At 46.5% G+C, this 12,499-nt stretch overlaps 1 protein-coding gene across 3 annotated transcripts in view; it reads right to left on the bottom strand.

The window, feature by feature from the left end:
• LARGE2 (LARGE xylosyl- and glucuronyltransferase 2) overlaps nucleotides 1–12,499 on the bottom strand; it is a 417,721-nt gene that overhangs the window by 92,228 nt on the left and 312,994 nt on the right. For all 3 annotated transcript variants that reach the window (XM_069623248.1, XM_069623250.1, XM_069623249.1), the window contains one exon: nucleotides 295–407. In XM_069623248.1, coding sequence (XP_069479349.1) covers nucleotides 295–407 — 113 coding nt within the window. The remainder of the gene's footprint in view (nucleotides 1–294; nucleotides 408–12,499) is intronic.

Genomic DNA, 12,499 nt, shown 5'->3' on the forward strand with positions numbered 1-12,499 from the left:
GAAAAATAATGTACCAGTCCAGCAAAATGTTCTGGGGTTGACACAGATCAGGAAGATTGATCATCGGTATGAAAATCTTACCTAACAAAGCCAGGGGATGAAAAAAGTAGTTTATGTTATGCAGAACGTATAGCATATAAATCGGTACATTTCTACTGTGTGAGTGGGTTCTCTGGGGCAGTGTTGCTAATATGAGTGGCTGGTCAAATGGTATACCCTATTGAGAGACAGACACGTTTTGCACCCCCGTCCATCCCCCATTAGGAGGCACAGTGGACCATGCATATGACTCACCTGGTCTGCTAGGGAGGTGGACAGCATGTTCATCAGCTCCCGCTCTGCTGTCAACCGCCATAACTGTTCCCAGCCAATGCGGCGTAACTTGTCCACCAACAGTAAGATCACTCCTGAGGCAAGAATGGACAAAATGCATTTTTAATTCTTTTTTAAGAATTTCAATTTCTTTCCTTCTTTGTCACACACAAACTCCCCATCGTTTCCTGTTCTTGTACGCAATTCATAATTGTTTTCATCTTTATTTTTATTGCCATCACAATCTATAACAATATACCTTCGAGTATTGTACTATAATCATATGTTGAAATTTCACAAAACACTGAAACCAAGACTCTTTGTGCACAACTGCATTGTCTTCTATTCAGTTTCAGTATATATACACGTCAGCACGAAGGTGCCCCTTTGGACGTTTGTCCAGATTATACAAAAGAATATAAAAGATAAAATACCAAATAGTAAAGCCATTCAGGGTAAGATCAAAACTGTATGTCGCAGGCATTCCATACACCAATCAAAACTCACTCAATTGCTGTGATCTCCATCTCTGTCCATAGCGCTCTCTCTCTCTGTGTTTCTCTCGCTCTCTCTCTCCCTCCCACCCTCCCTCCCTCTCCTTGCACCTCCCACCCCATCGCTGTCTATCTCACTCTGTCTTTTTCAGAGAGAGTCATGTAGTCAGCTGAGGGTTTGCTAGTGCCATCCCAGTCATTGCTGATTGCAGCACGAACACAGTTAAAATTCTATTTTGATGAGTGAGGGCTCTGCTTTTTGCAAAATAAGCAACTAAAACAAATAAGTAAATGATTTAATAATTGTACTACGATTGTAAACCGGTTCTTTTTAAATTGTTACAATGTTTATTTCCAATGACCACTTCCATTTTATGTTGAACGCATAAGAAAATGACACGTATGTTGCTGAGTAAAGTACGTTTGCAAAACCTAGAGCAACAATACACTCCTATTGTACTTTTTTTCGAAATCCAATATTGGGAAAGGGGGAAGGGACAAAGAACCAATGAGGATTCCAGCCTGCTTTGCATAAGTTCAACGAACATTTTGTGAACATAAGAATGACCACAGATCATTATATTTAACAAGCAGGTCTGTGATAAAAGGGTTGTACTTTAAACACAGAAAAAGGATGAACTGGATGCTCCCATCATTCCACAAGAAACATTCTGTGCTGTGAGATGGGTGCAGAAGAGCAACCTCCCAGGTGCAGTTGGAATCCAGATTTGAGTTCTTCAAATTATAAAGCCTAGAAACAATGCCCATCCTCTGCTCATTACTGGAATCTATAATGTACAACCGTTTTCATAAGACATTCTATGAGTTGATCATAAATGTCATTTCAAAACTAGGAAGAGATCAAGACAAATGCTGAGGGCCCCTCTTTAAATCATACAGTAAATGTGCACAAATGTTCTTAGTAGGGAATGGAAAACAAGATGCCCAACTTCCTAAACATTGAGCAAGCAGGATGTGCCCGTGGAAAGGAAAATTCAACACCAGACATCCAACAGTACTATATTAGCAATCCAGGGAGAAGACTTCTGTTGATGCAGAGAAGGCTTTTGACAATGTGAACTGGGCCGGTCTCTTCCAAGTATTAAACTAAATTAACTTTGTTGAAAAATTCATAAACACCATAAGATAATTATAAAACAGATTGAATGCTAAAATAAGTGCAAACAATTTAATGTTTGCAGAATCCAGATTGTGGAGCAAAGCCAGTTTAACCTTTGGCCCCTCTGTTTATTGAACTTACTTGCACAAGAAACAATTAAGTCTCAGATTGGAATTTTGGAAGTGAAATCCAAGGTGTCTTGGGAGGATAGCTCAGCAGCAACGTGCTCGCCATGGAAGCAAGACGACATGGAGCAACACAGGTTTGATCACCGGGTCTGCGCTTTGAAACCTCTGGGTATTAAGCACGTTATAAATAACCTAGCATATATCTGCTAACAGTTCTCTTATGTTCATGCAGCACTGTGAGAGTGATCTAGCACATATCTTTGAGAAAATTAAGAACTGTTGAGGAGAATGTTTAGTTTAGTGCTAAATTCCTCCCACCTTAGAGACCCCCATCTCTTTTGCTGAACTTTGGGACTTTGTACTTTTAATTCTATGAGTTTTCTGTGTTTCTTTGTTAAGTATGGAGTCTGACAAACTCCATAGGCATCACCTTTACATTGCGTCACACAGCACCTTCAGTGCAGAGGCAATGGGAAGTCTCTCAGATTTTCCAAACGTTTAAATACCTTCTCTTGGATAAACTACTGTTTCCAAGAGCAGTGAAGTGAATTTGACTTTACTTACACTTAACTTTCTAGACCCAGCACACACTATCTTACAATAGGGTGCTGGATGGGTTACTTAGTATCCTCTTTGTCTAGCTTCTCATGTAACAATTTTATGTTACTCTTTCCTTCATGAATGGCTGGTGGCAGTGGTTTACTTTTAACTACTGTGGTGTGCTTTTACCGCAGGCTGCGTTCGCAGCTGCAGTAAAACACCCAAGGGTGACATTTTTGAGAAAATGGCCCTGGTCTTCTTTTTTTGCCATTTCTTTGTGGAAAGGTCCTTCTTGCGATTTACTCTGCGTGCCAAACCAGGTTTGGTCCCTTTGTTAGTTTGGTCTTTGGCGGGATTCACAAGTGAAGCTTGCCTCTGGCTCCAGGGTGTCTGGCGGGGCCAGGAAGCAAGGGAGGTGCCTGAAACTCCCTGTGCTTAATCCCTTGGTTACAGGAATGCACCCAAAGGTGATTGGCTGACTGGCTGTCCACGGAGGACAGCTACCCTGCTGTGTGATTGACAGCTAGGGTGCGAATGAACGGGAGAAACCTGCATAAAAGGCGAGGACTTGTGCTTGGAAGGCAGAGTCGACCACTGGACGAAGGAATCCGAAGGAGAATTTGGAAGAGGAGCCTGTTGCAACTCCTGGACCATTGGTTTGCCCGGTGAAGGCCTGCTGCAGTGCTCAAGCTCCGAATTTGCCTCGACTAGAAAAGCCCTGCAAAGGACGACTTCTCCCCTTGGATTGGTGGGACCAATCGACCCCAAGGCTAACTCATCTGGAAATCCTCTCAGAGCCGGCTGTACTTCCACTGCTGCTGCAGGAACCTGATATGATACGATATATGGCATTTATAACGCGCCTATACACAAGTATTTCAAGGTGCCTATTGCCAGGGAGAGGAACACCAGAATCGAGTATGTCATCTTTAAGTCGGAACCAAGCTCCAGGAAGATCCTCCGGACTCGCATGCAGCAGGACTGACCACGCCACTATTAGGGGGAATTCTCATAAATGTGGTAATTCCCTCTACTTTAGAGCCCTCCAACTCTTTTGCTAAACTTTGGGACTTTGAACCTTTTAATTCTGTTTGTTTTCTGTGTTTATTTCTTTGGTTATGGAGTTTCAGCTAACTCCATAGGCATCATCTTTTCATGTGTGTCACACGGCACCCTCAATCCAGTGACACAGGGAAGGAAGCCTTACAGGCTTTCCCAAGGTTTAAATACCTTCTCTGGGATAAACTACTGTTTCCCAGAGAAAGTAAAGTGAAATTGACTTCACTAGTCTTTTCAAATTCCTAGACCCAGCACACCCTATCTTACAATAGAGTGCTGAGGGGTTACGTAGTAACCCCTGTGTCTAGAAACTCATGTAGCAGTCAAATGCTACCCTTTCTTATCGGAATGGCTGGTGGCAGTGGTTTTTCATACATACTACCATGATTTTTCCCGACTGCGAACACTGGTAGCTAAAAATCGCGGGAGTCATGTTTTTCAAGATGGCGTCTGAGCCCCCTTTGTTTAAACAGGTCGTCTTTTTTCACCATTTCTTTTTGGAAAGGTCCTTCTAGAGTTTGTCTCTACGCACCAAACCAGGTTTGGTCTCTTTGTTCCTACGCCTTTGGCGAGCTTCAGGACTGAAGACCGCCTCTGGCACCCGAGTGTCTGGGGTGGGCAGGAAGTGAGGGAGGTGCCTGAAACTCCCTGTGCTTAGTCTCCTAGGAGACCCAAATGCACTCTGGCGCGATTGGCTGGCTGACTGTCCGACAAAGACAGCCACCCTGCTGGGCGAGTGGCAGCTAGGCTGGAATGAATGGGAGAAAACAGTTTTAAAAGGCGAGTCTCTTGGCTTGGAAGGCAGAGTCGACCACTGGAACGAAAGAACCGTAGACGAGCTGGAAGAGGACGACTTCTGCAACTCCTGGACTGTTGGTTTGCCCGGTGAAGCCCTGCTGCAGGTCTGAATCGCCAAGTTCATCTCGACAAAGAAGCCCTTCAAGGACGACTTCTCCCTCTGAGTTGGTGGGACCAATCAAATCGTAAACCACCTGGACACCATTCTCCGAGCTGGTTGTATTTTCCTCAGAGTGCTGCAGGAAAACGAATAGCCAGGGAGGACACCAGTTGGTGTGCTTGACGACAGCTACCGGAATCGAAGATTTTCCAGTTTGCCAGCTTTGTGACCAGTCCCCGTGCAGTGCAGGAGTCCCCTTGTTATACCGAAAAAGTAATCACATAGCCGAATGATAAGTATAATATATTGGCCAGAAGCGAATCGCATCATGTGACAAACATCGCAATCTGAGAAACCTGAATGTAACCATAGGGAGTCCATTTTGAGAAATGCCAGCCATTTTCTTTTTTGTAACGCTTTGCAAATGTATTCCATGCTTTAGATCTGCACACAGTGCGAGGACACGGCTTCAACTCTGAAATGCTAACGCAGACAGGAATGCAGAACAGTCCAGAAATATATTGTTTTCCCCTCTTACTAAGTCCTTGAAGCCGTGCAGAAGCTGTGCCTAATCAGTAGTCCAGGTGCAGGTTTGTGCTGCAAGCACTGTTGTAAAAGGCAGTTAAACATGAATTATATTCTTCTAGCGGTGCTCGTTCACGGAGGATGGTATTTTCTGCTTCAGAACTGTCTGACCCTAAGCTCATGAGCCGTAGCAAACAGATAACGTAGTATGGAATGTTTCTCTGCTAAGAACAAGATATCCTTACCGAGCCAGAGCTCCATGTTCCTCATAACAGAAAACTGTCTCTGCAGCCTTTGCTAGAATAACTAATGTTTAGACTGAAAGAAGACTTGTCATAACGTGTAATAATTGTCAATCACTGAACCCTAGCCTGTATGACATGTATGAGGGCGGGTCGAATAGCATTAGCAAAGGATGATGTATGATGTATATATATTGCTGCCTGAGCGCTGTTCGCTCTCTCTCGCACCTCAGGGTGTCTGGGAACACACGTCGTGAGGCGTTGAGACCCAGTCGGCCAACTGAGATACTCTGAATAAAACCAGACTTGTTTGGAAAACGAACCTCGCAACCAACTTGTCATTGGGTATATGGTTATTGTGCCTTATTTCCATGTATGGTCATTTGTGGCCTAGCACCCTGACGGCCTCCATCTTGCCCTACGACTGAGGCTCAGGAAAAGCGAGATCTGCATATGGTAAGGTACTGTGAAAACCCGACTGAGAGAACTTACCTCTCACTGCGAAAGTGCGTGAAACTTTGGCAACATGCAGGCCTAGTCAGCTTGTGACCCGACATATGAACCTTTCTTCCATGAACTACTTCTGAGAACTGTGGCAAATACTTTTCCGTTTAAACTACCAGAACCGTTTTTACCTATACAAGACTCTAGTCCATTGACTTTGACCTACCTATTGCATTGAACTAACTCCTCTAGTGAAATCAAACTATTTGCACTGTTTAAGAGTAACTGTATTATTCGTTTTATTATCCTATGCCTTTTTTCTCCTACTTCAAATGCTCTAAATGCCATTTTGCTCCTCCTTCAAAGTAGTTTAAATGTCACAGAACCGGATAGTGTGAAGTACTGTAGTATATTTGTGTGTGATATGGATTGCCTCCTTTTAGTGAATGTTTTCTAACTGACTGTGTAATAAATTAAGAAGTGTTTTACCAAGAAACCTCGAGTATAAGTGTCTATCTGAATACGTGTGATTGTAGACCTCTGTGTAACACCCTTACAAGCTCACATTCCCTCTTGAGATAAGCCTGACTGCTCAGCTCGCTACCAGAAACTGTGTGGTATAGACTTATACCAAAGGTTGGTTTTGCTTACACCTGTAGTCATAGTTGTGTGTAGTGGTCCCAGAGGGTACTGCATGCAAACTTTGACTACGTCACCTCAACAGAGTGCTGGACCTCCGATGCGAGGAATGTCCATAAGGTATCCGAGAATCGCAGTGGTGCTATTTGCGAGAAGCTGATACCTCAAAGTGCTGCTAATCTGAAATTTGCCATTGCTGCCGCTGACCTTCAATCCGTAGTGCAGGAGTCCCCAGACGTCCTCCCTCTTGTCCCCACGACTGAGGCCCAGGAACAACAGGATCTGCAGACCAACAACTGGAACAGAAGCCAGCTGAAACCAATTTCTTTAGACATAAGGTACTGTAAAACTAAGGGGTACTTACCTCTTGATGTGTAGCCTTGCTAGCTCTCAGTTGAGACTTGTCTTGGTTGCTTTTGCAGAGTTGCTTGCAGCTTTGCCCCTCACAAGCCTCCCAGGTGTGGCCCTACAGTGATTTAATTTTCTACAAAGACTTCTAAAACATTGTGCAATACCTTTTACTTACCTTCAAGAAGTGCTTCAGCTCCTCTAGACTTTGCTCAATTGACATTGGCTGGCCTGGCTCCCTGAAAGACTCTTCTATCCTCTGACTTTGTGCTTTAACTATCCCCTAACAAAAGTCACATTTTATAACTTGTGTAGCTGGGAAAGGGTTAATCTACTTTGCATCGGGGGTTCAGAAGTACTTATTGCTTAAGAATATTTGTTAACCATTGTTTGATTCCCTCTCTATTTTCCTTTTGCCACCAAACTCAGTATTGCTCTAAATGTGCCAGTGATATATATCAATGTCCACAGTGTACTAGTTATTTAAGTCACCTCAGGGTGCAGGAAGTGCCTGTGTGCCATCCCAAATGGGTATCTACTGATTTATTGAAACAGAATGTATTTTGTAAGTATATTTTGTGTTACATATATTGCTCCCTTCTCAAGAAGGCTTATTCAAACGGACTGTTGAATAAATAATTGTTTAATCAAGAAACCTTGAGTGTACGTTTTTATTTGGATACTAGTCACTGTAAAACTGTGTTACAACCCTACAGCTCACATTGACCCCTCTTGAGATAAGCCTGGCTGCCCAGTCACTATTCCAACTTGTGTCGTACAGGTTTATACAAAAGGTTGGGTTAACTATTACCAAGAGGTCAAGGTTGGTGCAGTCTCCCACAGGGTACTGCATACAATATTGCCGAACAGTAAACCTTCAGGGGACCACACTGCCTCCTTAGCCTTCATTCCTGAGGGAGAAGTTAAAATGGCAACTTTCAACTTCTGGCTTAAGACCTCATTGGAGTTCAAGCCAGTGTTTCTTTAGTGTCCCTGGGTCTGTGGGAACAACAGAATGTGGATGTGTACAACTCCATACAAGACCACACCAAAGAATATTATAAGGACAGTGTACTTGTAAACGGTCAGGAGACCCCTGCATTTAGAGACACTGGGGAAAGCATTATAGTGGTTGATGAGTTTTTTCAAACCTGAGGATGTTGTGAAGGCACCCAAAAGGTCCCATTAAACGTGCAGCGGGCCCAATCCAAATGGTTCCTATTATGCCAGCTCTCATCGAATGCAATAATATGACTGTTAGAATACCGGTCAGTGTACAGAATTAAGTGGCAGGGAGAGTCCTGTTGGGAAATGATTTGAACACCTTTGGAGTTGTATCTAGTACCCCCAGGCCTCCCAGTAAAAGGAAGCAGGAGCAAACAAGATTGGCCAGATAGGCAACCTTGAGAGACTCTCAGTGGGAGGCTGAGCAGATATTCAATACCCCAAGTCCACAGGAAGGCCACCCTTCGATTTCCAAGCCAAAGAAAGAAACAAGGTCTCTGGAAAAAAGAAAGGTCTGAAACCTAAACCTGTTCACAGGACAAGGACATCCCAGAGAGGACAGTCCCAGGTCACCCCAGTGACCCCTTCCCCAGCTGATGCGGAGTGGGAGGACCAACCAAACTCAGAAAAGACAGCTACTGGCAGAGCTGGAAGAAAACCTTCCCTGCTTTGGAGATCTGGATCCTAAGGACCATCCTGAGCTGCAGACTTTACTTCCTCTAGGGCAGACTGCAGCAGAGGTCAAAGAGAGTGTCCCTGTATATAAAGTCTGCGCTAGCAGACAGCTTCCTAGCGGGAAGGGCATGAGCCAGGGAAGAATAAGATTTACTGTGAGGATGGCCGCCTCTACAGTGAACCTACCGAGTCTACCCCAGGGTACTACAGGAGACTGGTAGCGCTCCAGGAGGTGAAGTTCTTACCGTTAGCACATGAGATTCCTCTGGCTGGCCACTTGAGTTTCAAGAATACCAAAGAGAGGCTATCTCTGTACTTCTACTGGCCAAAAGTGGGGGCTGATGTAGAGACATTCTGACACACTTGTCAGACTTCGGGAAAAGTGGAGCCAAGAATGTGGCACCTTTAGTGCCCCTCCCTGTGGTGAGTCTCCCTTTTGAGAGGGTGGGGTTTGACATTGTTGGTCCCCTAGACCCCCCAACTTATTCAGGCAACCGATTTATATTGGTTGTGATAGACCATGGTACAAGGTATCCTGAAATCATACCTATGAGAATTGTGACTGCTCGGCAGTGGCTTAGGCCCTCCTTGGTATCTTTATGGTTCCATGTCTTAAAATCATGTCTTAAAAAATGGCTGTGAATATAAAATATTGCATCAAAAATGCTGTGGTTTTGATACCCCCGCAACACCCGGACCCATTATACCATTTAAGGGGAGCGGGGGACACCCCTGCAACCCCTGCTCCCCTTAAATGGTATAATGGGGTACAGCTTTACCGCACATTTTTTTACCAGCAACATTTTTGCTGCAATTTTATTACCAGATACCATCTTTTTTTTTTTTAACTTTGTTTATTTTAAATCAAGGCAGAATGATAAGTACAGACATTATATGCAGTGGTTATATCGGCAAGTTGACCCCCAATCCTTTATCCCCCTGTGTCCTCTCCCTCCACCCTCCCCCTGGTCCATCCGTCCCATAGGGTCTGTGAGCGGGCTCCTCCCTCCCGGGCAGTCCGGATTGAGCCTCAGTGACTATGTGTCTTCCTCCAGGCTCTCCGGGTTTTTTAAGATCCAGTGGGCCCTGGTGGGTTTGTAGGTCAGGGCGGGGAAGCGCTGGTCGAATTCCAGCACTGGAGCCCAGATGTTCTGGAAGCGATGTACAGTTCCCACTTGTGCTGCCGTCACCTTCTCCGCAATCAGAATGTCCCATAGTTTGGTCCACCATTGGGCAATGTGGGGGCCTTCCGGGGTTTTCCAGGTTCGGGCCACCACCGTTTTCCCTGCTAGTAGGCAGTGCGTTAGTAGTTTCGCTCTGGGTCCGGAGCGCGGGTAGGTCCCGGGGATTGGAGCTCCCAGCAAGATCGGTTCTGGTTTCAAGGGAATCAATGTTCCGGTAATTTGTGAGATGGACTCTAGGCAAGCTTTCCAGAATGGTTGGATCTTCGGGCAGTCCCACCACATGTGGAAGAAAGAGCCTGGGTGGCCGCATCCTCTCCAGCAAGAGTGGTCCACCTGGGTGTTCATATGTTGAAGTCTGAGGGGCGAATAGTACCACCGCAGCATGATCTTATACGCACATTCCCTGTTGGTGATGCAGGTGGACGAGGTATGTGTTCTGGTCTATATGTCAACCCAGGTTTGGTCCTCTATCGGGTGACCCAGGTCCGCTTCCCATTGGGCCATGCATCGGGTTCTTGTGGTCAGGAAGTCGCTTAGAAAGCGCCTGTACAGGGTGGATACACTGCCGCGGGTTGGAAGGTCTCCTAGGGTGAGTTCTAGGGCAGTGGGAAGGCGCGTTGCTGCTTGCAAGGTTTGGGGATGCGAGCACCAATGGCGTAGTTGGATATATGTGAATCTATCCCGTTTCTCGAGTTGGAACTTCTCCTTGCATTGGGCGAATGTGAGAGGTCTCTCCCCCATATACAGCTGGCCTATGGTCTCCAGCCCACCTTTGATCCAATTGCGAAAATTGCGAGGATTCGTACCCGGTGTGAACATTGGGTTATGAAAGACCGGGGAAAGTGGGCTCAGTCCTTTTGGCACTCCCTTTCGTTTCAGCGCCCAGTCCCAAGTGCTAAGGGTGTGTTTAGTTCATAGCAGGAGCTCTCCCCAATGGGTCCTGAGGGGGGCGGGATGTGTGGTAGAAATCGCAGGGGTAGGGGTGCCCGTGATTGTTCCAGCTCCACCCATCTGGGGCGGTTTGTCGTATTTTGCCAGGCCTGGACCCGGGCCAGCTGGGCTGCCACTCTGTAGGCCTGGGACCCTCAGCCCTCCCAATTTGGGACTCCCCAACATAGTTCTGAGAGGGATTCTCGCTTTCTTACCTCTCCAGATAAAGTTCAGCATTTTCCTCTGGATCCCTCGGAGAGTTGGCGTGGGGATTGCCACCGGTAATGAGGCGCATGTGTATAGGAATCTCGGGAGAAGATTCATCTTGCATGCAGTGATGCGCCCGAGCAGAGAGATCTCTTGGGTCTCCCATCGCTTCAAGTCGCCTTCCAGTTCCTTGAAGAGTCGGGGAAAGTTGGCTTTGTATGTCTCCCTTGGGTCAGCCGGGATGTAGACCCCCAAATAGGGGATGCCGCTCCTTTCCCATGTTATCGGGCACATCCTAGTCAACGGTTCTCGTTCTGCTGAGGTGAGGCCTATTCCCAAGGCGGATGATTTATCGAAATTTATGGTGAGGCCTGAGACTTCGCCATAGCTGGTGATTTCGCCTATCGCATGTTCAAGGGATGAGTGGGCCTCCGAAATCGTAAGCAAAATGTCATCCGCGTATAGGGCGAGTTTATGGTGTGTGGGGCCACTTTGAATGCCCTTAATTTGGTCATTCCGCCTAATTTTTTGTGCGAAGGGCTCCATGGTGAGTGCAAAGAGCAAGGGCGACAGTGGACAGCCTTGCCAGGTTCTGCATGATAAGGGGATTGGGGCCGAGTTATGGCCGTTGATCCTCAGGCTTGTTTTAGGGCAATCATAGTTAGCTAGAACCATCGTTTGGAAAGCCGGTCCGAAGCCGAAGGCCCCTAGGGTGTGTCTCATAAACGTCCAATCTACCTCATCAAACGCTTTAGCTGCGTCGAGAGCCACCAAGACTAAATTTTGGGAGTTCCGGGAGGCAAGGTCCACCAGGTTCAGGGTTCTCCGGATATTATCACCTGCTGTCCGGTGCAGGATAAAACCATCCTGGTCGGGGTGGATGATCTTCGGCAAGATGCGATTCAAACGGGTTGCCAGAATTTTTGAGTATATGTTTGCATCAATATTTAAGAGTGCGATTGGTCTGTAAGAAGTTATGCTTCTTGGGTCTTTTCCAGGTTTGGGTAGGAGGATGGTGGTTGATTCCTGCATCGATGGGGTCACCGCCCCCGTTTCCCTGAAGGAGTTGAATAAGGTAATTAGATGGGGGGGTCAGTTGTGCTCTGAATAGCTTATAGAACCTGGTGGAGAAGCCATCCGGGCCTGGGGCCTGTGTTTTGAGTGATTTGATGGCCTCCTCAATTTCCTCCCCCCGTGATTGGCTCCTCCAGTTCGTCTCTCGTTGCGTCGGAGAGCCGGGGCACTTCTGCCTGCTGCAGGTATTCCTTCTGTTGTGATAGGTTTTGTGGGGTTGCCTTCATGATTTGAGCCAAGTAATCTATTGCGAGGCGTTGCTTCTCGGGCTCTGAGTATAGTGTGACCCCGTTGGCATCCCGCAGGCCCATGATCGCGTTAATGCGTCTCTGCTTGGCTAGTTTGGCCACCAGGAACTTGTTCGCCTTGTTGCCCTTCGCATAATATGACTGTTTGGCCTTCGCCATTAGTTGGGCGGTTTGTTCCGCGTAGTGGGCTTCCAGTTTTTTCCGTGCCGTACGGATGATCCGTTGTGTTTTGGGGGACCAGCCTTTCTCCTTGTGGAGTGCCTCGGCCTCTCTTAGTTCGTTCTCTAGGGCCGTCCGGGTCTGTCGTCTATCTCTATGGTAGGCCGCACCTTGGGCTATCAGGGAGCCCCTGATTACTGCCTTCATGGCATCCCAGTTGTTCGCCAATGAGGTGTCTGAGGCTGGGTTTTCCTTAAAAAAGTTACTT

Source organism: Ambystoma mexicanum, chromosome 11 (genome assembly GCF_040938575.1).
Source record: "Ambystoma mexicanum isolate Mex_15411 chromosome 11, UKY_AmexF1_1, whole genome shotgun sequence".
Lineage (NCBI taxonomy): Eukaryota > Metazoa > Chordata > Amphibia > Caudata > Ambystomatidae > Ambystoma > Ambystoma mexicanum.